Source organism: Onychostruthus taczanowskii, unplaced genomic scaffold (genome assembly GCF_017590055.1).
Source record: "Onychostruthus taczanowskii isolate IOZ18803 unplaced genomic scaffold, ASM1759005v1 scaffold4, whole genome shotgun sequence".
NCBI classification, from domain to species: Eukaryota; Metazoa; Chordata; class Aves; order Passeriformes; family Passeridae; genus Onychostruthus; species Onychostruthus taczanowskii.
Window position 1 is genome coordinate 10,765,493 of NW_024501459.1, and position 26,733 is coordinate 10,792,225.

Consider the following 26,733-nt stretch of genomic DNA (forward strand, 5'->3'; position numbering starts at 1 on the left):
AGGGAGCGGCCGCTGTTATCGCACAGAAGAAAATACTTTCCGTGTGCTGGCACCTGTGAGCTCCTATTTCAGTCAATGGCGGGTGAAGTATCAGTGACCTCTGTACTTGGCAGACAGACCAAGAAGCCATGGGAGTTTTCCTCAGCGGTTTCTCACAGCTCAGCAGAGGATCCCCAGGCACGCGGGCATCGTGCATCCTGCGGTGGCCCGGTGGTTCCCGTGGGCTTCCAGCTTCGCTGCGTCTCTAGCCCCGAGCACGACCCTTTAGCGCCCGTGCGCGTTCCTCTAACCCGCGCTGCGGCACCGCACCCGAGATGGCGCTCCGGCGGGGCGCGGCGCACCCCGGGACTTGTAGTCCGAGGGCGGGCTGCAGCGGGCTGGAGCCGCCGGGAGCTGCCGGGACTCCCGCCCCGAGCGGCGCAAAGCACCGGCCGTCCCGTCCCCGTTCCCGTCGGGGACCTCCCCCGGCGGCGGGGCGGAGCGGGGCGGGGGCGGGGGGTCCCGGGAATGCGGGGCGGGATGGGCCGGCCCGGAGGAGGGGCTCGGCCGCCCGGTCCGCCCTATATAGAGGGGCCGAGCGAGCAAGATGTTCACTGCCAGTAGCGGGGCCGCGGGCGGGACGGGGCAGGACAGGGAGGTGGCGAGCGGGCAGGCAGGCAGCGCCGTGTCCAGGCTCCGTCCTCGGCGTGTGTGACTGAGGCGGGGCTGCGGGGGCGAGCGGCACGGAGCGGGGGAGCTCGGCGGCGGGACCCCCGTGAGCGGAGCCTCCCTCGGTGCCCGCGGCGGGCGGTCCCGGGCAGCGGCGGCTCCAGTTCGGGGTGCCGGGCGGCGAGGAGGCTCCGTGCCGCCGGCCCCGCGGTCCGGCAGCATGAACATCCTGCTGGAGTTCTTCGTGGTGACTTTCCGAGTGCTGTGGGCGTTCGTGCTGGCCGCGGCCAAGTGGCTGGTGCGGCCCAAAGAGAAAAGTGTGGCGGGGCAGGTGTGCCTGATCACCGGGGCGGGCAGCGGCCTGGGCCGCCTCTTCGCCCTGGAGTTCGCCCGGCGCCGGGCGCTTCTGGTGCTGTGGGACATCAACACGCAGAGCAACGAGGAGACGGCGGGCATGGTGCGGCACATCTACCGGGAGATGGCCGAGGAGGCGGCCGCTGCCGCCCCCGGAGGTAAGCGGCGGGGCTCCCCGCGCTGTCCCCGCCGCTCACCTGCCCGGCCCGGGGCAGAGGGAGCTGGGGCTGCGCGCCCGGCGGGTCCAGCCCGGAGCAGCGCTCACCTGCGGCGGGCCCTGGGAGCGGCTCCGGGCTGGAGACCGCCGGGCGCAGGAGTATCAGACGCCCCGACGGTGCTTTGCCAGCCAGAGCCGGCCCTGTGCCCGCAGCGGTGAGCGCAGACCCGCTCCGCGGAGCTTCGGACTCCGGCAGCTGCTTTAAAACCTGCAGCTTTTCCTAAAACACGTAGCAGCGATAGTAAATAGCTGACTCCTGCTGTACTGCAATGATACCAAAGTAAATAGAAGTTTTGGTGGTTTGAAATGGTATTTGCTGTTTCTGCTTCAGCTGCTTGTTTGAATGTCAAAATATGAGCAAGAACTTTATTGCCCCCCACCCCTTCTGTTCTCTTATCTGTGTTCTTTAGTGGCCGGAGATGGAGAGAAAGATGTGCTGCCCCATTGCAACTTGCAGGTTTACACGTACACCTGTGATGTGGGCAAAAGAGAGAATGTCTACATGACAGCTGAGAGGGTCCGCAAGGAGGTTGGCGAGGTGTCTGTCCTGGTTAACAATGCTGGTGTGGTCTCCGGGCACCATCTCCTGGAGTGTCCTGATGAGCTTATTGAGAGGACCATGATGGTTAACTGTCACGCACACTTCTGGGTAACTATAAACTCCTTTCTGCTGCCCTTTTTGGTAATTAATTTTGGGTAATGAACTGCCGTTGCAGGACTTCTGTCTCCTTGAGGTTTGCACTTGTTCTTTTTCACTTGTAGATTACTGGTTTGGGTTTTTCTTGTTTTGAATGGACTGTTCTGTTTAATATGCTGGTAATAAGATTGTGAGCAAATAGTTTTAAATCAGCTGTATCCTCCTAGAATCTAGAGTTTTAAGTCTTGTGGCCATTTCTGTAGCTTTGGATATTAAATCCTTTACAAGCAATAATCTCTGAATCTGCTTGTAGGTTGTTACTGTTAATGAATGGCTTCTTTCTTCATGTACTCTTCTGCCAGCACATTAGCAACTTTAATATACAGTTTTAATGATGATTACAATAGCAAACTTGCACATTTCTGGAAAAAAAAATCTTTAAAACCCCTGCTGAAAATGTTATTTGAATTGCCTTGGAGGCAAATTGTTTGTTTTGAAGGCTGGGAGGAAAGGCAAAAAAGATTTCCCAAGAAATCAAGCCAGGAACACTTTTTCAGGAATCCTGCATGTTTATCCTCATGGCTTTCTCTGGAAGCTGCCTGTAGAAGTAGGAAAATCTTAACTGTGGTTTCTGGGATGGTATTGTCTCCACAACTAGCAGGTGCTAATTAAGGAGAAAGAGTATGTGGTCTTACTCTTGTTTTCCCATGTGGTTTATTTTTAGACCCATAGTGGTGTGGAGTTACATAAATTGGAGTGTTGAAGGAGGGCATGATGCACACTTGGGTTAGCATTAGCTGTCAGACTGAGACCATTGTTAGTATTAAAACTGTTCTTTGATTCCTCAAATAAGGTTATGAAATACACTTGCATAACAATGAAAGGATTAGGCAATCTGAAATGTACTTCGACTTAAACCTTCTTTGACTGATCTTACCTTTTCATAATACAATTTTATAAAGTGCCTCATCTTCAAAACTTAGAAGGCCCTCCCAAGCCAACTTTTTAACATGGAAATGAAATGGTGTTTCATAACCCTAAAGGAGCCCCTTCAAATCTGCACTGTGAAACACTTAATGGCAGAGCAGTCTCTTTCCAGTGTATTGTAAAGCTTGCAGAGAGTGCACAGGAGATAGTATGTTTAGAAGCTCTTTTAAAGTCTTAAAGTGTATATTTTAAAGCAATCTGAGAATGCTTATGTGACTTCTTATAATTAAGAGTTCTGTGTGTTCCCCTTAATGAAAGTTAAATTGGTGCTTAAGCCAATAGAGATGTGTAGTAGATTTAATGACTGTTATTGATGTGGCTTAAATGTTGAATTGACAGTTTCCAAGAACTCTAAATTATGACATCACCGTGAGTTAAAATATGGGAGGATCCTAAATTCGCCAGCTGTTCTTCCTTCAGGCCTAAGTCATACACTTATTTATAACAGTTTCAGAGACCTTTTTAAAGCACTCTGTGTGTTCTGAGTCTTACAGTAATAGAAAACTAAACTTAGATTCTAGTATTGCTATGATTGAGTTTCCATAACAGTTCCATTCATCTATCTCTAAGTGTTAGTGTAAAGTGGCTTTAAAAAAAAAATACTCCAAGAAGTATAGCTATGTCTGGACTGCGGAACTTGATTTTGGCTTAAGTTTTAAAGGAGTAGTCAACACCCTTTAGATTTAATTGAGGATCTGTTCATATGTAAACTTCCTGTAGATTCTATGTCCTGCCTTTTTTTTTTTTTTTTTTTTTTTTTTGCGCGCATTTTTTTTTTTTTTGCTGTTGGCAAAGCTCTTTTTCTTGTATTCCCCTTCATGGTCCCAGAAAAGATTGGCTTGACCAATAGTGGGTGGACTTCTGTTGAAAGTAATACTACTTAATTCATAAGATATCATCTGAATCAGCTGATTTGAAGCCAACTTTTTTGATGCAAGTCAATGCTGACTTAAATAGAACAATGTGTCTAGATGTGTGAAGTCTTATACAGCTAGTCTTTTCCGTGTCAGCTAAACTGGTGGTCCAAAAGCAAAGCTAATACTCTGGAGCATTATGTAGGCTTTTAAGTATTCTTGGAGGGTGTTTAGTCCAAAAAACTGTAAATGGATTTTGTAAAGACATGGATCTTGCATGTAATATTACTTCAGTAGTTAAGTGTCTGTGCTTTCTGGGGTTTTGGTGTGTTGCGGTGTTTTGTTTTTTTTTGTTTTTTAATGTGGTTTGGGGGAAATTTTTTTTCATCCCTTGATCATTAATCAAGCCTCAATATGTTTCTATATAAAACTGAAAATAAGGCTCTAGTACTGTCCCTTGAAATATTTGACATCAGATTAATTGCCTGTTCTCCATGCAGAATGCAGGTGATCTGATCTTGCTTTTGTGTCAGCAGCTACCATCGGAAGACTGCCCAACTTCTGCAGTAGGCAGTGGCATGAAAATCTGTCACCGTTTTGCTGTTGTGACTCCAACTGGGCTATGTACCATATCACAGACTGGCAGTCGAGAGAGCCTTAGCAGCATGCAACAGCCTGAACAGATGCTTTCCATTTTGCTGACATGCATGATTTGTGTAATCCTTCCTATGAGTGTTCTATATAAAAATGTCACCACTGCATCATGTAGCAATTTCCACAGCATAAAATCGACTGCAGTATTAAAAACCTGTTATTTCATGCTGTGATAACTTGAATGCTTCTGATATTGAAAACATAGGGGCAAAATCCATTCCCAGTTTGAAATAAGCCAGCTCTGGTTTACTATAATTTGCAGATGCATAAAATTGTAGCAAGAGTGTAACACTATCTTTCCTGCCAGTCTGTTGCAAGAATAACTTACTTGGCTACACTTGTCAATTATTAGAACTGAATTTCTACAGACTAGGAAATTTTCTTTCTATGATGTGTCAGGATTCAAATTTCAAAAATGTTTTCACAATATAACTTAAAGCTGTTGCTAAATCAGATTTTAGTAGATATAGGAATTGGACTTTTTTCTTGTAGTTTTACAATAAAGATAAAGTATCAAAAATACTGTGGTTTAGAGAATGGCTCCATATCGAATAAAACTACAAACTCTTAATTTTGGGACAATCTGAGAGTCTTGTACCTACTCTAACATGTCTTCTGGAAAAATAATCTATTGCTGGATAAGTAAATATGAATATTGGACATCACTATAATACCTGGGCATTCCTTCTAGTTTTGGTTGCTGGGGAAGGGGCCAGTGCAGGGTGATGAGCAGGTTCTGAAATTCTGTGGCATGAAGATCCTTCTGTACAACAGGTCTTCAGCTCTAAGAGATCAGTGATCTGTGTTTCCCTGTCGTGTGGATACCTCAAATATTTCAGCTTAAAGCTTTCCTCCTAGAGCTGTCTTCAAGTTACCATAAGGGGGAAGCAAAAGCATTCTGCTCCAGCTCTGTCATATTAAAAAAAAAAAAAAAAAAAAAAAAGCCATATAGAGAGAGACTTGGATCCAGAGTTTAAAGACTTGTGTACTGCTTTCTTAGCCTGGGTATTTTTTTTCCCATTTATTTACAGCTGCTTGATTTTTTGAAGATATGCTGGCATCTCTGTAGGAATTGAAGTAATTTTCAGATGGCCTGGCATTAGTGGGGGGAGATAAATACTGATTAGAGAGGGAAACAGTACTCAGATATTTAGGACATTCATGAAAACCTCTACAATTTAAATATACCTTGGGAAGATGATTAATGCAGAGTTACTAAATCAAATACCTATTGATGCAGCTGCTGTACTTATCAGTCTCATTAAATTGACAGGATTGCTATAGCCTATAGTTACCTATAATGTATCAGTATTTATGTATTGTCTTCTCTTCAAGCTCCCTGTTGTTAAATAAAGCTCACTTGTGCCTATAGTTGTAGTTCAAATACAGAAGTATTACACATAATGTGGACACAATATTCTATGGAAGAAAACGCAGCTTATCATATACCCTGCTAAGTCTTTTGGCCTGTTGGCATGATTTTTAATTTTTGCTATCAAATTTAGGATTCTAGCACTGCTGATCAAATATAGACAGAATATTCCACTAACAGGCCACCCAGCTATATTTAGTATTTCAGATGAGTGAAGTTAGCTTTAATTGTTGGGTTTTTTTCTTTTTAATGATGATGCTCATTAAGATGAGCAAGTTCACTTACAAAGTTTAATCTACATGTTCTTGACTTGCTTCTTTGAAAAATTAGCCGGATCAAGTTCAAGCAAAACATTTGTGTGTGATTCAAAAAGTATCATCAAAACTAGCTCTTCCTTTGCTCAATTATTCCAACTCCATGCCACCAGTAAATTACCCTGGACAGCACATGTGTTTCATATACTGTGGTAGCATGCTGGGTAGTGAGCATGAAGGAAAAAGCAATCATACTCTTAGCTATTGAAATAGTCATATTAGTCATACTTAAAACTTATAAATGCTTTGGTATGGTTCTGCTGTTCATATGTTTTTGGGTTCATTTCTCAAAAAATAGAGGGAATATATCAAATGAGTAAATACAATCTTCCAGATGCAGGCTCTAGAGAACTGCACTTTCCCATTTTATAAAGGAGTGTACTTAGTGCAAGTTTTGGAAAGTAAAGGGGTGGATATATATATATATATATGGTAGAGTTAAAGGGGCACAATGCTGCTGGTTCAGAGCTTTCCTTTTGGGTTTACTTTATGGTCTATGAGGACTAGCATTGTGTTAAGCACAGTTGTCAGCCACCATCGTGCAGTCTTTAATTTTATAGCCTGTATCTTGCAATTTGTGTATATCTGTATCTTAGCTTTATAATCATGTTTTAGCCATAGTGATCACTTAAAAATATTCTTTTTTTTTTTTTAAGGTTTTCTTTTTTGATGCAGACACCAATCCAGACCCTTTAATTAGGTGTCTGTATGTCTGAGCTTTGACCATAGCACCAATCTTACACCAGTTTCAGAATAGTAATGGAAGAGGATAAAAATGAATCTTTTGGCAATGTACTCATATGAAGAGTCAACGCACATAGCTGAGCGTGTAGGGATGGGGTGCTAGGTAGGTCTTAGTTTTATGCAAAACGCCTCTTCGTTTGCCTTGTGTGGGAATCATGAGTTTGAGCATCTATAATTGGGATTCCACAGTGCTGCCCACCAAACTGTAGTTGTTCCACGTGTTTCTCAGCTCTAGCCCCTAAGGGCTATTGAGTCTGTTCTGTCCTGGTTCTTCGTTGTCTACTGTATCTTGATGATAAATAAGTAGTTACATTTCAAGGAGTGTGAGCAGAATAAATTACAGCACTCTTGAATAGTTAGCAACACTCAGGGCTGTGGGAAAATCATATTGAAGATTTTTTTGAATGTGTTACAATATCAGCTTTCCTACATATACTTTCTGTGCTAGAGCATCTTCCTTGCGTGATGTAGAATGCTGACTTCTTTTGTTCAAATGACAGCTGAATTTGTGCATTTCCCTTCCCTCTCACTGATGGTGTAAAGTATTTGATTTTCATTCCAGTCGGTTAACAGCTTAAAATGACCTTCCACAGTGTTTTTCTTGAACTGCTACAGTTACAAGCTTTTGTGACAGCTTCTCTCAGACATACTTTGGAATTTAATTTGCTGCACCACTTGAAAGGCACACAGATCTTAGAGTCTCAAGGAACAGAAAAATAGAGATTTTCAGATTGCGACCCATGAATTGTTTGTTGCCTGTAGATTGGTGTCCAAGGTGGTAGCACAAGGTGTGATCAACTATTTACTTCCATTTGCTAAACTGCATTAAGCTTGAAGAATTCAGGTGAAAACTGTAATGTTTCACAGAAAAGCATTGTGAAAGTTCACTTAAGGAAAGGGAAAGTTGTCCTGAAGAGACCATGCCAAGACTACTTGAAACATATCTGAAGTATTAATTATTAAGTGGCTTGCAATTCTACATCCATCTAAAATGAAGCTGGAGTTGCAGTATAGCTTGCAGAAGTAAGGCACTTGGGATAATCTCACTCTTTAGTGTCCTGTGATTTTTTCTGAGGCTTAGAGACTTGTCATCAAACTGTGTGAATGTTTTCAGGACTGCTAATCTTCTCTGAAGGCATGGTCCTGGATGAATGATCAGTGTGATGGTTATATTCCTCCTTCTTATGGAACGCAGTAGGTCAGCTGAATAAGCAAAAACCTCTGACCTGGCTTTGGTCTGCAATTATGCAGTTACTTGTGAAGGATGTGGGGAGACAGGAAAACCTTGAATGTGACAGTGGTCTTTGCCAGTGTGGTGCCTAATCTTGCTAGAAGTGGAGAGAGCAGCTCTTCAATATTTCAGTGAAATACTAATCTGAAAGGCCATGTGTATGCCTTTCTTGTCCTGTAGAGGTTAGGAGGGCACTGGAGTTTAAAGTTCCAGATTCTTCCGCATACAGGTAACATCCACCTTTATTTTATGAAAACTGGCTAAGTTAATTTTGTGTCATTATGTTATTAACATTCTGTAATACCTAAGTGACTGTAGCAGAATTGGAGAAGACAGCTGAGTTTGTGTGCTCAGTGGTGGAGAAAAGCAATCCTAATTATGATGCAGCCAAGTGTCCTGTTAACCCAGTGTTTGCAACACTGCCTAAGACCTTTCTTAAATGATCTGTGTGGGTAAGCAATCCTTTTTCATAGCTCTCAGTGTCATCAATTACTCTGACTAGATAGGCTGAGGAAAGATGAATGTTATGTTTTCTAGCACCATCTCTGTCATTTTAGCACTGCACTTCCTAAATCTTTTCTACTTTTATCCTTATCGGCTGTGAACTATTATTCTCTCCCAATGCTTCTCATGCTTTGATTTCGCTTCCGGGGTTTTTCTGCAAGTAGGAAAGGATTTTTCATGTACTCTAGTACTAAATCTTTCCACAATTCTCTGTATGTAAAAGCCAGTGCATCATTCACTTGATAAGCCTTGCTCCCTTTGACCTTTGAGGTTTCTGGCTATTGACACTGATGGTAAAACTGACTTACTGATAACTCTGTCTTTTGTGAAAAATGGCAGATGTCTTTCTGCAAAGGCAAACTGAAGCTGATTTGCATGTGATGCTTTGTGCTTTTACCTGTGGTCTTAGACTTCTTCATCTGCTAAAAATTAGAGTTTTTCAGTCTTTCAAAAATGCAGTTACAATATAGGTGAGTAGGCATAGATTTTGAGATTCATAGAATCTTGGGGGTTGAGGGTTTAGTTTGAAAGCAGATATGTCACAAATAGGGCAAGATTTACATCTGTGCTTACACTTTTGAATGAACACTCTGTTCTTGTAAATAATTATATTAGTAAAATGATTTATATGTCAGTCAAATTAACACTTGACATGAGTGAGTTATCACAACTGGGATAGGAGGGCATGGTAGGCCAAGATATGTTGGAACAGCTGCAGAGCTGAGGTGGCTGACTTAGTGTGAGCCTTTTGAAATTCAAGTTTGTTTGGCTGTTGAATTCTGCACCTAAATGTGCCCTGGTGCTGGTTGCTTCTGCCATCTGTTTGAACTTGTGTGACAGCTTCTCGAGCACTCCCCTTTTCAGCGTTGTTTTAGAAAAAACCTCACGAGTGTGTGTTTAAAAGTAGCTTGTCCAAAATTCCTGTTGATCTAGGATGAAACTACGAGGCAGCCTGTCTTATGGGACCATCTCTTGAATCTATATCATTCCTTGAGCTAGTTTTTATATTAAGCTGGTGTTAGAGTGAGCTGGTTCAGCTCACTAACTTGTCTGCAGGGCAGGGAGGAAAGCTGCCAGTTTTCTTGCCCAGGTTGATTCATTTTTCTGTTTGAAGGCTAGGATCACCTCATCAGCATTTCAGACTTGGAGTAGCCAGTGTGTTGGGGAAAAGGTGAAGAGGAATAGGATAAAACCACATAGCTGAACAGGGCCTCTTTGATTATCCTAGTGAAACCTCATTCTTGGACTTTTTTTTTTTTTTTTCTGAGTAGGATTTACATCCTCTAAATAATTAAGTAGTCATAAATGATTCCAGGCCATAACAAAAATCCTCCACTGGCATAACAGTCTGGCTACAACGACTTGACTTCAAAAGAGATGTCAGTATTTTAATTACAACTGTTAAAACCCTTAGATAAAGGTAAGCTAGCTTTCTGTACACATCAGGTAATGCTGTGTTAACAGCTTTAGTTTATTTACCTTGAAACAATACTATGATTGCTGTGATCTCTATGCCTACTGCACTGTTTGACTTCTCTGGAAATCAGTTTTACTAACACAGAATGTGGAAAAAAATGAGGCTGGAGCTGTGTTTCAGCTTGTGGGAAATAAGCATAGTTTCCACAGACAGGCAAAGGAATTATTTCTCTCTCTGAAGACTCACCCCCTAAGAAAGTGAGTAGTTTGCTGATGTTTATTTAAAATGCCTGTGCAAGCAGAATCTTTGAAAATTGCATTAGTTGCTGGTTTAGTCACTGTATTAGCTGGAGTCTTTTGATCATTTTATCCTTTGTTGGCTTATGAAGCAAAAATTTACCTGCTGAGACTATTTATTTTCTGTACACCCTTTTGTGGAAGGGTGGGGAGAAGTATGAAGCATAAACACCTGGGTTTTTAAAAAACCTAAAAGCTTCATGCATTTTAGAAATGTTACTTCTTGTTCAGTGACTTACTTTGCAGGAAGCCATAGTCTTTTAGGGTCTTACTGTTTCCTGAAGAAATACTGAAGTTAAATCTCTATTCAGCTATATCATCTTCCTTAGTTTTCTGTTTTCAGTCGGTAAGACTGCCATGTAGAAAGAGAAACTTTCCTTCTAGTCTTGTTCCTCTTGTGAGATATTTGGTTGTAGCATAATCACTTTCCTTGTTATGAAGGAAATGATTCAAAACAATGACTTGGGGACTGAGTTGGGCAGGATCAGTAAAGTGACTCAGCTTTCATCTGCCTGCAAGTACTCTAGGAATTGCATTGTTACAGAGGTACTGGCCTTAAGGTATCTATAAAATATGGCAGTCCCTTTCTGCTTAGCCACTTCTTAAAAAGCCTGCTACATAAATCATAAAACATGAATGATGACTCCATATTTTCTGTAAGCAGTTCTGACAGTACTGTTCTCTAGTCATGTTTTGGAAACCTGTAGACTAAAATACCAAACTTTACTAAATAGTCCAGAAGATGACTAAACTTATGGCAAGCTGGAGAAAAACGTGGATTTAAAAGTTGGATTCTGTTCTTGTTCACTGAATAAAATATTCTGAGCTCTTATCTTATAGTTTTTTCTAAAATGAATTTGTTATGTGTATTTTTCACAGACTCATAGAGGCATGTTTTCATTTTTGTCAAGATTATCAAATAGCTGGCAATAAATAACTGCTCTCCAAATGGTTGGACATTTGCTGCAAACTTGTGCTAATGAAGGTGAGGGACTAATGTGTTTGTTACACTAATGTCAACATAGCTCTGAAACGCTACAAATCCTTTGACGCAGCCATTTGTCAGTATATAAACAAAGTAGAATTTCTAGTCACTTGACTTCAGCAGGGCTTAAGCCACCTTTTGTGAGGAGGAGTAGGCAAGTGTTAACTTCCTGTTTTACTTAAGTAGAAAACTCTAAAGTAATTTCAAATTTGATATTTGAATAAACCTATTTTTAGGTCATCTTTACTGACAGATCTGCCTGTGGAAGAGTACAAGGTTGGTGCTGCTACCTGCTCAGACTGTAATTTAAATTCCTGAATTTGCAGGAGTGTATCTGTGCTGTCACAGCCACATTGGAGCTCTTTGTTAGTCGTGGCTATATAGAAAGCTCAAATATTGACCTGGCAGATTTGAGCGGAAGGATTCACTTTCTAAGATGCATCTTACTTTTCAGTGGCTGCCAACTGTGTAATACTTCATTTAAATTAATAGTAATTATGGTTGGATAGCTATGATAGTCTGAGAGTAGTATGAGATTAATATTTACAGAGAATAAATATCAGCTTGTCTAATAAAATACCTTTGAGCAGGAGGGAAGAGGTCAGCTTTTGCAAGTGAGTACTTTGAAACCTTCGGTTATTGTGCTTAGTTGTGCCCTAAATTTGTGCTGTCTGGGGAAGTTCCACGTTGGTCTAGACTTGCTTGTTTTATGTGTAAGGTGGATTAAACACATAGCTGGGCCTCCAATGACTCTCTTACTATGCCATCTTACCTCTATTTTTCAATCTCATCTTTTAGATTACTTTGGCATTTACAACAAACATCGTTGGCAATTTATGTTTTACACTTTTACATGACTTAGGTAGAGATACTCCTTTTCACTGTTCATTGCTAGCTGTCAAGAATCCAGTATGTTTGGATTGCTCTAAGCTTTAAAACCATTAAAATTCAAAGTACGAAAAATTGTTTCTGAGGGCTCAGAATGTTCTAAAGAAGCTGGCATGGTACTGTAGTTACTGGAGGACTTCTGATAGACTTCTGATAGGGGGGCATAATTAGTTTTTTGAAAACAATATGGTACATGTATGTGCTGAACTTGGCTTAAATATGTTACTTCCTCAAGAATTCAGCTGAGTGCTCTGCACTGCTTCATTGGGTCCTCCGTCCAGCAGAAGGGGCTTGAGACCAAAGGAGAAATGGAAGTAGAACAGACACTGTTTCAGATCAGGATAATTTATTGCAAGCAAGAGCTCCTGTCAGAGAGATACAGGAGAGATGTAGCAGAGGAGTTGGCGTCCTTTCCAGTTAGTTAAGATTCTGTGTTGATAAACTTGCAGTTAACACAGTGATGAAGAGTGCAAGGTCTCTGCTATCTTATGAACTTCTTCCTCTGTGAGAGAAAGAGGGAACGGGCTGTTGAACAGGGAATTAGTGTACGTAAGTGGAGAATCACAGAATGGCTGAGGTGGGAAGTGGCCTCTGAAGGTCATCAGGTCCATCTCCCCTGCTGAAGCTGGGCCACCCCAAGGCCAATTGCCCAGGCTTGTGCCCAAACAGCTTTCTAATTCCTCTAAGGATGGAGATTTTCATCACCTTTCTGGGCAACCTGTGAGAATGTGCTTTGTTTTTCATAGCTGTATGAAATCAAAGACTTGCAGACTCTGGAGGGAAGAAGTCCAAATGTATAACCAGTGATTGAAGCAGTTATGTGTATTGCTGCATATATAAGAAGCACTTACACATCAGCCAAGCAGTATCAGCAAGTACAGGCGGACATGGACAAGTCGGTGTGCATTTATGGTTTTGTGTAGGTACAAACATGTCCTTTAAAGGCAACTAGATGTCTGCACAAAAATAGCTGGTGGCATATAGACATTAGAAGGGTTGGACACTTTTCAGTTCAGGCCTGACATCTGAAGATGGAAATAATTTTAAAAAACACATAAATTTAAAATATCTTAGGAAGAAGAAATACAGAAGTTCTTGGGAGCAGAAAGGTGGAGACTGCATATCAGTAACATAAAGGCTCTTAATTCCATTTGCTGGTATAGCAATATCAAGGGTAGTTCAGCTTGAATACCTCAATTTCTTCATGCCCAGAAACTATATATAGTAGTGACTTCTAAACAGATGTGAAAAGTGTTCTTTAGGAGAAATTAGGACTACTTTTGCCTGTGTTCTATGTACCTAAACCCCTGCTCAAGGTTATGGTGCGCACAAAATCTAGTTTGATGAAAAGATGGGGGATGCAGAAAAGCTCTGCTGAAGAGATCTTGAAGTCTGATTAGCAGCAGAGCACTATAAAGCTTACAGTGACACCTTTTCCACATTGATGCTCAAGAGGCTAGTTTCTGAAGTCAGAATTGTATTACTTAAGTAGTGTTCTTGAGTACTTAACCTACACTTTAGATGAGAAAGAGAACAAAGCTGTTTTCTGCCCCAGTGTGGGGTAAGATCACAGGAAATTAAGTCCTTAAGGAAGGAGGGGGAGAAAAAGTAGTGATGTGATAAGACAACATTAATAAAAGTTTCTGTTGCAATGTCCTTCCCTAAGCATTTTTCATGTAGACACAGCCTTTTTAAGCTAAGCCTTGTTAACAAACTACACAAAAGGCAATGTTCAGTTGCCCTAGGCATAGCATAATTAGTTCTAGTAGTAAAGAGTGGAAATCAATGATTAATGTTTGAGAGATAACTAGTGGTATTAGTTTCCTGTGTGCTTTTTTTGTTTAATAGCATTACTTATCTTATCTTTACTGTCTACCCATTGTAAACAGCTTTGTGACACTAAGTTCTGATTAAGGAAACTATTTAATTCAGTTTCAGCTTTTGTCTGATAAACTCAACATGAGTTAGCTCCATGTAAAAGAGGAACCACTATGATAACTGAACTCTTCATAGGAAAAGTGGTGACTATTGGCTTTGAAAACTGGAGAAATTCTGGAACTGAACCCTAAACAATACAGATGCTAAACAATGTAGTAATGTAAATGTGGTCTGTAGCATACTTATTCTTCAGCAAATGGTGTGACAGATGCCTATTGCTACTAACAAACCCACTTACAAACTTCCATAAATAGGATTTAACCTTGTTTTGTGCAACTTTAATGCTTCTTTGCTGATTTGATATGTCTGTTGAGAAACGGGGGATTTTATGTATGTACATTGGTCATGATGGTAGAGAAAATTACTTCCATAAATTAATAATAAATTATAAACCAAGTGAATAAAGTAATAGCTTATGTTTTTACTAATCTAAGACTTCATGTACTTCAATGCAGTATTTCTTGCAGCTTTGGGAGAGAAGAAAAGTATGCCATTACTATTTCTCAGTAAATTAAATACAGTTTTAAATTAATTGATGTTTCTTTTCATTTGTGGCTTAACGTCTTGATGGTATTCATTTTATTACCTTCACTTCTTAAACTGAGTATATTTATCTCTGTGTGCTAATGTAGGCTATCCAAGGTATTGGGGACTGTATGTGTGGCTTTGTTTCTGTGTTACTCATCATCATGATGGACTTTTGTTTAATTCTGTCATGTTCTTTAGTGGGCTCCTGGTTGCATGGCAATTGTAGCATTATTACAGTGCATGTATGTTAAGCATTAACTGCTGGTGCAGTTCAATATTAAAGGAATCCGCGTGGCCCCAAAACAGTGGGTTTTTATGTGAAGGACAAATAAACCTTCAGTGAGAACTTAAATGTTGTGTTGCCTGCCAGGAGATAAATAACAAAGGGATTTCTTTTGAGATGAAATATTGGAAGGTCTAGCTTTTTTGTTCTGAATGCAGGGCCTGTGCAAGGCACACTTGAGGACAATCTGTGAATAGTTTCCTATTTTGCTTTTAACACAAAAACTTCTGATCCTTTTTGCTTCAAAAGGATCTGGGTAGTCCTATTGAAAAAAATTAGAGAAATGTGACTTTATTTTTTAATTCATTACTCTAAGAAGACTGCAATTCTGACCTATAGTTCATTATCGTTTCTTGTGAATAGAAACCAAAGATCAAAAATAGTTCTAATTTCCACAGCTATTCAAATATTTACTTAGACAGTGGCTAATTATCCAGAAGGGGCCCAGCAGTTCTTGAAAACAGTCAGTAGAGACATCTGAGGTCCTTTAAAGTACAGCTTTGGTCCCTTGTGTTAGCAAGGTCAACAGTAGTTATAGACTTCTGTCTGCCTGCTGTATTCAGCCTGTTACTGTCAGAGCCACATCCTTTGTGTTGTGTGGTCTCTCTAGTCTTCAACTCACTCCTTGGTATTTTCATGTAGTCATAGTGCAGTTACTATTCCCACTTTAAGCTAACATTTCAGAGATGCTTGTAGAGGGGAATTCAGGACGGATGTGGAGGCTATATGGGAAAAGTAATTGAGATGATCATGCAAATGACAAGTAATTGTTCTCAGTTCTTTTTGGAACCAAATAAAAAAGCTAGAAGGAAAATAGATGGTTAAAGGCAGGCTTGCAACTTCATACTTTGGTGCATAAGAAGGCATTTTGGATATTACATTGCCTAACTTCAATGAATCCTCCTATGAAATAGTTCTAGGGTATATTTTCAAGGCCTTTTCTTGAACCATTTGGTGATGACCTTCCCTGTAATCCTGTAAGTGAGGTTTTAACCTGTGTTTATAAACTGTATGTAAAGTGGCTGTCTTCTGAAATAAATTGGGCTATATGACTGTAGCTGAAAATAACTTTAGTGTGTTTACTGATAAGCTTGCCATGGGGGTTTTCTGCCTTTCAGGCATCTTCCTTTCCCTTTCAGCATATATAGTGGTGCATTAGTGCAATACCACATAGTTTGGAAAAACCTGCTACAGGTAAGACTGCACAAAAAGCTCTTTTGTCAGGCCTTGGTGCATTTCTTCTCAATTACTGGAATGGAACAAGAAACTGGGGCATGTGGAAATCTCTGTTTGGTTCTAGGGTGGAGTGGCCACGTGCTGTCCTGCACAGGAGTAAGAGAACTTGCAGTGTGCTGTGCTGTAGGCTTTGAAGAAGAATAGGAAGAAAAGAAGACTGCATGTCCATGCTAAAGAAGAAGGAGGATATAACATGTATTTTAGATTAAAAACCTTTCTAGTCACTGTTAGTTAAATTAACAAATTAGCAATTGTGGCAGCAGGCTACTATGGTCTCTGGTAGTTCCAGAGACTCCTTAGTTCCCAGAGGTATCTGAATGTGAGTCCTTGCATAACCACGCTAATTTTGCTTCTTGGATTTGCCTGAATAGTTTTTAATATGAAGATGAAACAATGCATTTACCCAGAAGTGCACTCACTTGTGCTGTTAGGCAGTTGCTCTGGCCGTCAAGAATAGCTGTGGCTTGGGAGAAAATGTTTTCTCTGTTATACCAGTGCACCACTGTTGTGTGTAACTAGTGATGTGAAAACTCACCTCTTTTGATAAGCCTCAAAAGAATAACAATGCTCCTTACCTGAAGGAGCGTTATGGAAACTGGCTTTGGCATAGATTTTGGCATAAAGTACTTGAACCTTACAGTAATACAGCTTGTTTATGCCATTAAAATAGTTTAGAAAGGCTGTTGAGAGAAGGCAGAAAGTATGAAGAAATGTATTGTATTGAAAAAGAGAAACTTCAAAGACCTTATATGTTGGTACCTGTTTATTTCTTTCTTTGCTATAAAGGCAACTTTCTAAACATGAGGTAGCACATACTTTTCTACTTTGGTGTGCTTTCTGCATTCAGTATCCATTGTTTTGAACTGCATACAGCTAACATTGTTTTCTGTGGATGCTTGCTTTCTTCTTTAAAAATAATTAATCTGAAATTTAATTAAAAAAATCACTTTCCCAAACACAGTATTTCTTCATATTCTCATTTGCTGTATTTAGACTAATTTGTCTTGACATTGCAGCTGTGCTGCTCTTTGTGTTGCACAATCTTTGGAGTTTTGTTTCATTAAGAATGGAACTAAAGAATTTGGGGAAGGGGAGGGAAGAAGTGCTAGACTGTTAGAAGTTAATTTGCCGTAAACCAAAATGTTGAGAACAGATTACGAAAGCTATGAAGTGACATGTAAATGCTTGTTCAGTTTCACACTTGTGAGAAATAAGTCATTTAAGCTGGGTGCACATGAAATAGAAGTTTGGTTACAGCTACTGGGAATAGTTTGCTGTTATTGGTATATTCAAAAACATAGAGGAACATGCTCAGAAGATTAGAAATTAATCTCTAGGTTCCAAAAATCTTAAGGACTGAACTAATTTGAATAACTAGCTCTACTCTGTTCACAACAGCTTTATATGTTCTGTCTCTTCTACTTAGTTTCTATCTATCTAAAGTATGCTGCAGGTTAGAAAATTCATGTTCTCACTATGCTTTTAGGATTTTCTTTTTTATTTTGGTTTTTGTTGGGTTTTTCTTTCCCTTTAAAAAAAAACCAAAAAGTTAATTTTGGGTGAAGAAGATGCTTAACTTGCATTTCTCGATATTGAACACTGCATAACTTCCCTGACTGTCCACCCTAATGTTTCATCCTCTATATTCTACTTACTGGTTTCTCCTCAATGTTGAAAACTGTGATGTGTTTGTCATGAATAAATGACCCAGCTCTGACTTTAAATACTTCTATGTTTTGGTTAAATGTCTTCCTGTGCAGCTGTGAGAGGTAAAACTGAAGCTTCGAGGATCAAACCAGAAGGCAGATAGTTCGATTAAACCACTTGACTTGATTTGAATTATTTTGGGGGCCTGGTTCATGACCTCTAATGCCATGGACAAAACCCATCTTTTGCTTTGTGTCTAACTTTTTTTTTTTTTTTAATGGAGGATTAGCATGTCCATGCATCACCTCAGAAGACTAATGTGGTCTGTGTACCTGTTCAGACAAACTCCAGATGGGAAGGCCACCCAGGAGGCATCTTGCCCGACACCAGTCAAACTCTTAACTAGTTTGTCAGCAGCACAACAAGCACACAGAAGACTTCAGGTCTGGTGGGCAGATGTAGTTGAAGCTGAAAGAAACTAGAAACAAGAAACTAGGTTGATCTGGTTTATGTAACGGGTAGAAAAACTGGGAATCAGAGTATGGAGGAAGCTGCTTTGATCAAGGACGTGTGTGGTGCCAGAAGCTCAGTAAGAACACTGATTTATTTGGGGATTGCTTATACCACGAAAGAATAACTTCACTTTGGGATTGTTTTTCCCAGCGAGAGGAGGCTGGGAGGAGCAGTGGGCAAGCATTTACTCTGAGCCTGGAAATGCATCCCCCGGTAGGGTGTGTCTGCCTCTGACAGTGCTTGTTTTCAAGTGCTGACTCCCAGCTGCTGCAGATGGCTGGAGGATGGCAGCAATTGAGATGACTTTCTCTGACATCCATTTAGTGGAGATGCTGATAGTTGACTGCTAAGTTTTCTACATATGATAGTTATGATATCTTTATAGACTCGCTCAGCTTCAGATTTTAAGTGGATTTTTGGGATAATGTGCCATGACAAAATATAGGGCTTGCTCTGAACAGGCTGTCTCGGAACACTGAGGTCTCATGCAAAGATTTCCATGAATTTCTTTCTTTAAAGTAGATGAGCTGTGGGTTTTTTTCCAATTTAGCCATAAATGGCTTTTAAGAGATGACTTACATGAAGTGACTGTAGTTCTGCTGATGGGAGTTGTTCAAGTCTGCACTTGAGATGCTGAAGACGTCACCCAAAAGTGTTCTCAGCAAGCTGTATTTGTAATGTGCCTATTTCATCTGGTTGAAAATGGGTAACTTTATCCACAAACTCTGAAAACTCAGTTTTTATAATCTTTATGCTTTGAAATAGTATGGCATAGTTGAATGGGCTTTCTGAAATTTACTAGTCTCTTATGTTGCATATTTATATATACATATATACATATATAACTTTGAAAATTCTCTTCCTCAGCCAAGCTAATAGACATTTACAAACACATAGTTATAGTTCACCATATTAAAAACAAAAAAAAAAAGGAGGTAAAAAAGCAGTGCCATAGCAAAATAATAGCTTGGTGCACTTGCCCGTTCATTTCTTGGAAGACAATACTGACTCATGCCTTGAAAGTGGTAGGAAAAAAATCTGTCACTACTTCTTTCCCTTCTCTCTCCACCCCAAGACAAACTTCAAGGGCCCTTTTCTGTAGTTGCTGTGGTTTGCAGCCAGAGCTTCAGTCTGCATTATCAAGATTTCTGGCAATGTGAGGTGGCAATCAGTCATTCCAATGTGATGTGGACAGATAGCTGAGACATAAGTGGAAACTGCTGATGGAGCTGACAAATGTTGGGGAGTGGAGTAAATCATTTAGCAGGACTGAGCTGGGAGCGTGGATGTCGTACAGGGATAGCACAGAGGATCAGGGTTGGCATACACACCGTTGGTGTTGCAGTGTGCAAGGCAGGCTGCAAATAAAGAACACTCTGTAAAACTTCAGTGCCGTCCAAGCGAAGCCTCTTTTTCGGGTGGCCGTGCCCGATGATGACTCGGCTTTGTTGCCGTGCAACATGGGAAGAGAGGCTGAAACTTTGTGTGCCTGGCACAGATTAGTTTAACAGCAAACTGAATTCTTGTCCGAGGCTCTGTGTAAGAGGTTTAGAGATTCCTGCCATGAGGAAAGAAACAAATGCAAGGCAGCTTGCTGTCAGATTATTTTTTATAATTAGCTTTGTTATGTAGTTATGACAGAATCTAGGAGTTGTATGAATCAACAGTAGAAAAGGCAAGGAGTCAGGAGGTCTGTTAATCTTCTATCATCTGCCAGCTGTCCAGTGAAAACACTCTTTTGTGTGGTGTTAGGAGGTCTGGATTAGTCATTTAACACCTGCAGGCAAAAATGTTGTACAAGAACATGTGAAAATCATTAAAGCAAAACTGTCCTGACGTCTGTGATTGGAAAATGCAGACAGCATAAGAATGGAATTAGATGGATTGAGCTATAGTTTGCATGTCTTTTTAAGAATGCAGCTGACAAGACTCAGACCAACAATTAAGCAAGTAGGAAATATTTAAAGGGTATTTGCATGCTCTGAGTTTGGATACAAATTACATGGGAAAAGTTGGTTTTTGGGAGGATAAAGCATTCATGGTACTGAGTTGGAATAGATTAGTAGCTCTGTCATTTATAGATTAACATATTAACTAGTCATGTTTATGATTAAAAAGCATTGTCTGAAGTTCTTGAGCAATTTAGAAGTGATCTCATGTAGTACACTGACAACCTAAAAGCTGAAGTACATCATAACTACACATACCATTTTACTAGTTCATTGATTTTTGTTGTAAATATGGTGTTCTGCTTAATACTTACTTAAAATGGGGACGTGTTGAGTCAGCTTCAGAAGAGAGATGATAAAGATTCTGGTAGGAGTGATCTTCCAGCAAGTACCTTCAATGTGTGTTGCTTAAAACTTATTTTTTAAAAGATGTTTATTCTGACTCAGGTTTTTAAACAGAAACAAATTTTGTTATAATCAAAACATAAAAATTGGAGGTTAAAATTAAAGTTTCATCTTAAGATTTATTTTGTTTTATTTTTAAACTTTCAAGGAATTAGTAACACAAATGTATATCGTTTTAGCTGTAGCAGTGCTATGGATACTAATAAAGATGGGAAGTAATTTAAACTAGCAGATGTTGGCTCTATTGTGGGTAAAAAGTAACTACAGCAAAAACTCCACCTGTAGTATTTCTTTTAATATAAAATTCCTAAGGCAATAAGTTACTTGGATAAAATTATAAATATCTAACTTAAAAAACACTATTAATAATTAGAACTGATAATTGGTACTGGCCTCAACAGAGACGTGCTGGATGGTGTAATTAAACACTTTGCATTTTATTTTCTGTCTAAAAAAATGTGGCTTCCATTTTAAGATCAAATTATCTCCTTCTGATAACGAGTCTCTTCTGGAAAAATAAACACGTCTGAGCTCAACTGATCTTTTAACCTTAGGATTTCTGTAGATATAATCCTTGCTGCCTTGCTCTCTGGATTCACAAACAAGCTGTAGGTTTTCTGTTAGCATTTTTGACAACCTCAAATTCAAAATGTGCAAAATGATTGTATTTCTATATTCTTGATAACAAACTGAGAGGTTCTGAGACCTCATTGCTAATGTAACTTGTTCATGAAGTGGTTTTTTCTTTGTTACTTACATGTACTTTGTTGTTTTTTGTTTTGTTTTACTTTGTAGACCACTAAAGCATTCCTTCCCAAGATGCTGGAAATGAACCATGGACACATTGTGACAGTTGCAAGTTCCTTGGGGTTATTCAGTACTGCTGGAGTGGAGGTTTGTTAGACTATAATGAACAAAAAATTTGGCACTTTTTGCCAAAGATAATTTTTTTTAATATTATCAGCTAGAGGAAATAAGGTCAAATCTTCAAAGATATTTGGAGATTATGGTGCTGAGTACCATATCAACACATGGCTCCCTGTGAGTGGGAGCCACAGGACTTGGCCAGGCATTGCATTCATTTACTTGGATGGTGGAGTTGGCACTTAGAGCAAAAACCTAGGATGGCTGGGGATTTCAGAATGCCAGGTGATCTTTGCGTTACCTAATAAATTAGGAACTTGAAAGGAGCCATTCAACCTATTCCTGTCAAATTCTTCAGTGCTAAGCTTGAAGCCAAAGGCAAGGGCTTTCAAAAGTAATGTTTGTTTCTGTGAGGAAATGACTGCAAGCATTCTAGAATATATGGCTCACCTGCTTCACTAGCAGGTGTTTGAGAACTCCAGTTTGTGAGAGTTATCTGGTGCGTAAAAATAAGTTAGGATTAGAGCTTGTCATTTTTTAAGTCACTAATACAAGTGCAAATGTGAACAAAAGCATTCAGTTAGTGAAAATTAATTAAGGTGTCTAAAATAATAATGGTCATATTACCCCATAAGTGTAGGCTTCTTTGCATATAGGTAAGGCTCAATCCAGGACCTTAAACTGCAGTGTTTCATAGCATAAATGAATGAAGATGGTGTAACTTAGGGCTTTTTAGAGTGTTTACTGTCTTGAGAAAGCTACAAGGAATTTCCTAGACTGGGTGTGACCACCAACAGAGATGGATACATCCAACTGAAAGCGCACTTAGTTCAGCAACAATAAAAAGTACTTGCATAGACAGCAGTAGTGTTTGAGTTATTTGTGCATCTCATAGAAAAACTCAAATATTGGTTGTGTCTTCTGTTGAAACTAACCATGAAAATAACACTTTTAGGATTTTTACACCTATGCCCTGCCAACTCTTCAAGCTTTTTCAAATCTGACCCAAGGTAGTATTAGGTATCTCAGTCCTTTGTTGCACCATTTATTATTAAGCAAACTGGTAATTGGAGTAACTTGTCATGTGAGACTGCCTGATTCAAAAGATTTGAATCCAAGGTAATATCCTCCTACATTCAGATTTCCTGCTTTCATGATTCTGTGCTAATTACCTCAAAAGTAAAATGATAAATGAGTTGATGTGATGCTCTATTCAGTGGGCATCTTCTGTTGTTGCTTTGAAAATCTCTGCAGAATCACCTCAGGTATGCTGGCTTTGAACATCATTCATATCTGTCCCTTTTTTTCTTTTTTTCCTGCTTCGTTCATTGTCAACACAGGATTATTGTGCCAGCAAATTTGGAGCTGTAGGCTTCCATGAGTCTTTGAGCCATGAATTGAAGGCTGCTGAAAAGGATGGAATCAAAACTACTTTAGTCTGCCCTTATCTTGTAGATACAGGAATGTTTAGAGGGTGCAGGATCAGGTGAGTAGTATTCTCTTTCTGCTCTGTGCTTGTAGTGTCATAAAAGTATTTAAAGATAACTCAAGTGCTACCATAAAAATGTTAAATATTATATCTGCTTTAGAATATGTTAGTGTTAGACTCAAAAAGAGACTTTCTGAATTCACTGTCTTCTGTCCTTTGCACCCAGACAATGCAAGTTTTGAGCTATAGTCTTTGTAACTTAACAGTGAATATAAAAAAGTTCCAAAGAAATTGAGTTAATGAACTGTTCACTGGGGTCTGTGGTCCTTTGGGTATCCTATTAATCTGTCTTAATCAAATGTTCCAGAAAAGAAATTGAGCCTTTCCTTCCACCCTTGAAACCTGAATACTGTGTCAAACAGGCTATGAGAGCCATCCTTACAGACCAGCCAATGATCTGCACACCTCGCCTCATGTACATGGTCACCTTCATGAAAAGGTAAGAACTGAAGTGCCAGTTATTTGGCAATGCAATCCACAAAATACATGAGCATGTCCAGTTTCATGTCCACTTGCTGGATACAAGCACTCTGCCACCCACACAGGCCATAGGTGCCATTTTGCTAGAATTCATAAGTCTCGCTTGGCTTGCAAACTTTCAGGTTGCTTGCTTGGGAAGCCTCATTTAACTGAAGTCCTGTGTATCTATGCATCTTTGTTTTAACCTTCTTGTGTCTTCCATCCTCCTTGGATTCCTATTTTCTTTTTAACAGACTTCTAATTCCACTGTTTGAATTCCTCTTTAGGAATGAGGCAGCTATCAGCAAAGAAATCTCTAGCTGCTTGTTTCTAGAACAAGTGTGTGAGAAGGCCCTTCCCACCTGCAGATTCTTCAGAACTTGCACAGATATGGTAGATAAACTGCAAATTGGTACTTTCAGAAGTAATTTTCAGAGTCTAAGTTTGGCAAAAGGTCTATTTAAAGGAATTCTTTCATTCTAACACACTGAAGTTGTAGAATGAAAACTGTTTCTATCTGCAACCAGGCTAATATTTCAGTGATGCAGGATAATGCAGGAGCTGCTTCAATTCCTATGATATAACATCACTAGAATTATAGTTTATGGAGAACAGCTTCACAGGTGTCTGTGTTTTGTTTTAAATCTGTAGTGTGTGGGAGGAATCTATAAAATATAGCATTGTATTATTTTCTTTCTGCAAGGGATGGTTGAAACTGAGCACCTTGGTATTTTTTATTCCACTTACAAGGTGGTTATTCTCCTCTGGTTCAAGTGTCTCTTGGTAGACAGGCTCATCAAAAAAAGAGGTATATTCACTGCTCACCTCTTTCCTGGAAGAGAGATGTATGTGTCTATTCTGACACCAAATGAAGGCTGCTGTCAGTATATTTAAGAACTAACTCCTTCACCCAGAAGCTCAGAGGGTGCTTCAGCGCTTCCTGCGCAAGCGGTGCCTTACAGCAGCAACAGCCACATCAAAAGCCCTTTGGGTTTTCTTGGTTCAACACTTCAGCTTCCAACAGGGAGATCAAAGCTTCTGCATAATCTGTGCCCCAGGCAGCAGCCTTTAGATCAAAGGCCCTCCAGTCACTGCACAAGCAGTACTGCTGGCACTGGAGACACCTGTACCAGTGACATCTACTTCTTGGTGCTTTAGTGGTCATTACTCCTAATGGCTGGAATTGTACTGCTTGCTACTGAACAAGTGCCTGCTGCCATTCCCAGGGCCTGAGGAATCCCATTTTATTCCTTCACTAGAGCCCCTGAGTATTACACTTGAAATATAAACAATGTTTTGTTCATGTAAGAACAAGGGGAGGATCTGTAGCCAGGTACCCATCACATAATCACCTCTTAGAATTTTATCTGGAGGGGGGGAAGGAAATTGCTCTCTTTACTTTGGACCTTTCTTCTTGAGGATGGATGATTGAGTTTAGAATATAAATCAAGGTTGTTAGACATCTGGTGATCAAAGAATGGCGTTAACTAACACTAATCCCACATTAAAGAATATCTTAAATGTCTGATGACCTCTGCTGATGTGGCTTTTAGCAGACGCTTTGCTTTTACCAGGCCTTCTGTGATGCCCCCCATCCCCCCTGCCCCTTTTCTTTAAAACAATCACACTGCTTGTGAAGAAACAGAAAATCTGGTCTAAGATGGAAGCATGTGAATAAACAGCTTCTTTCTCCTTTCTGCTTGCCTGTATGATTGGGACTCTAGAATTTCAATTCTCTCTGAAAGTATCCCTGTGAAATAAAAGTCCTTTAAGTCTTTTGAGAAGACTCTCCAATAGGTATTATATTATTTTTAAGGAGTCCAAGTGCATAGTGCATGTAAGTACATGTATTTACAAGTGCACGTAAGCAGAGATTTTGTTTTATGCTGTCTTCTAACAAATCTATAACCTCTTTTTCCCAGTATTCTGCCATTTGAAGCAGTGGTATGCATGTATCGATTTTTGGGAGCAGACAAGTGTATGTATCCTTTCATCGCTCAACGGAAACAGGCTACAAACAACAATGAAGCAAAAAATGGAATTTAACAGTTTTGGATGGACTAACATTTATAGGTGAATGCAATAATGTTACATGACTGAATTGCAAAGTGCACTTGCATCTAACGGATGCAAATGTCAACATCTTACTGTGGCATTCTCTTGGGTCCTAAACCTGTGTATTGAACTCTAAAGATCAATGGATTTTTATATACTGTAAATAAAACTGACTAGAGTACTTGGGAAATGTGATAGGTAACTCAAATGAATTTACAATGTAGCTGCCACCATTGTCCTTTAGAATATCACTGTATGTACAGTAAACTAGTCATACTACTTGTTGTAGGGATGCACTGTGTGATATCTCTTTCTTAGTCTGCTAAGGCTTCTAAGAGCTGTCTCCAACCAGAAGATGGAATGCTTCAGAAATGGTTTGACTTTCCTTATGTTACTTAGGAAGGAGGGAAATCTTGCAATTTAAGCTACTGCTCATGATCTTATAGCAAATTCAAGGACAGTTTCTGAATGCATCTCTTCACCCATTCACGTTTTCTAAAGGACACATTGCCAAATTGTGGTGTAATTCTCTTTTGTTGCAACTGTGTGTGTTCTATTTAAACAAAGATGAAAAGAAATTTGTAAATCTCTGCCAATTCAAAGGCAAATGAATGTCTTACATACTGTCAAAGCAAACTTGTACTGGGCATCTGTTTTTTTTTAGGAATGCAGTCAGTGATTTAATTTGACTTTTTTTTCCAAGTTGACTTAATTTGAAATATGCTCTGTTCCATTTCCCTCTATATGTCAGAGTCCAATTTACTATTATGGACTACATGTTTCATTTCTTCTTCCTCATTCTTACTTCTGACAGAGTTCCCCCACCCCCCAAGGAAACTGTTGTGTTGAATTCTCTAACTGGACTTGTGCCTAAAAGACAAAGCAACTCAGCTGAGATACAAACTGTTTATGTAAGTGCTGGTCAAATGCCAATTATTAGCAAAGGAGAAATAGAATAATGCCTGATGCAATTCTACATTCAGAATATGAAAGGGTGTAAAGATTTTTTTTGAGTTGTACTCACGTTGTAGAACAGCAAATGACATTTTTACAGTATTTTTTGTAAAATGAACAATTTTGTGCCTTGAATTTGGTAATCTGTATTAGTGAAGCATTGTAAAAGTGAAATTCTACCTCTGTATCTTAATGTATACCATCCACTTGTAAACTACTATCAGAAAAATTGTGATTACTTTTTTTAGAATGTCTTGTTAAATAGTGACCAATGCCTGTGGTTATTAAAGTGAGCCACCTTTTCCTTAAAA

General features: G+C 39.7%; 1 protein-coding gene across 1 annotated transcript; it reads left to right on the forward strand.

The window, feature by feature from the left end:
- Positions 1-505: 505 nt before the first annotated feature.
- Positions 506-26,733, forward strand: RDH10 (retinol dehydrogenase 10). The gene is made up of 6 exons (XM_041412964.1): positions 506-1,160; positions 1,630-1,868; positions 21,397-21,495; positions 22,806-22,951; positions 23,262-23,393; positions 25,336-26,733. The coding sequence occupies exons 1-6, from the start codon at positions 869-871 to the stop codon at positions 25,457-25,459; spliced, it is 1,032 nt and encodes a 343-aa protein (XP_041268898.1). The 5' UTR covers positions 506-868; the 3' UTR covers positions 25,460-26,733.

Excerpts from the sequence above, each read along its gene's own strand:
- RDH10 (XM_041412964.1), top strand. The coding sequence starts at position 869 with ATGAACATCCTGCTGGAGTTCTTCGTGGTGACTTTCCGAGTGCTGTGG. Across the intron at positions 1,869-21,396 it reads ACTGTCACGCACACTTCTGG|ACCACTAAAGCATTCCTTCC; the intron begins GTAACTATAAAC and ends TTTACTTTGTAG. Across the intron at positions 21,496-22,805 it reads TCAGTACTGCTGGAGTGGAG|GATTATTGTGCCAGCAAATT; the intron begins GTTTGTTAGACT and ends TTGTCAACACAG.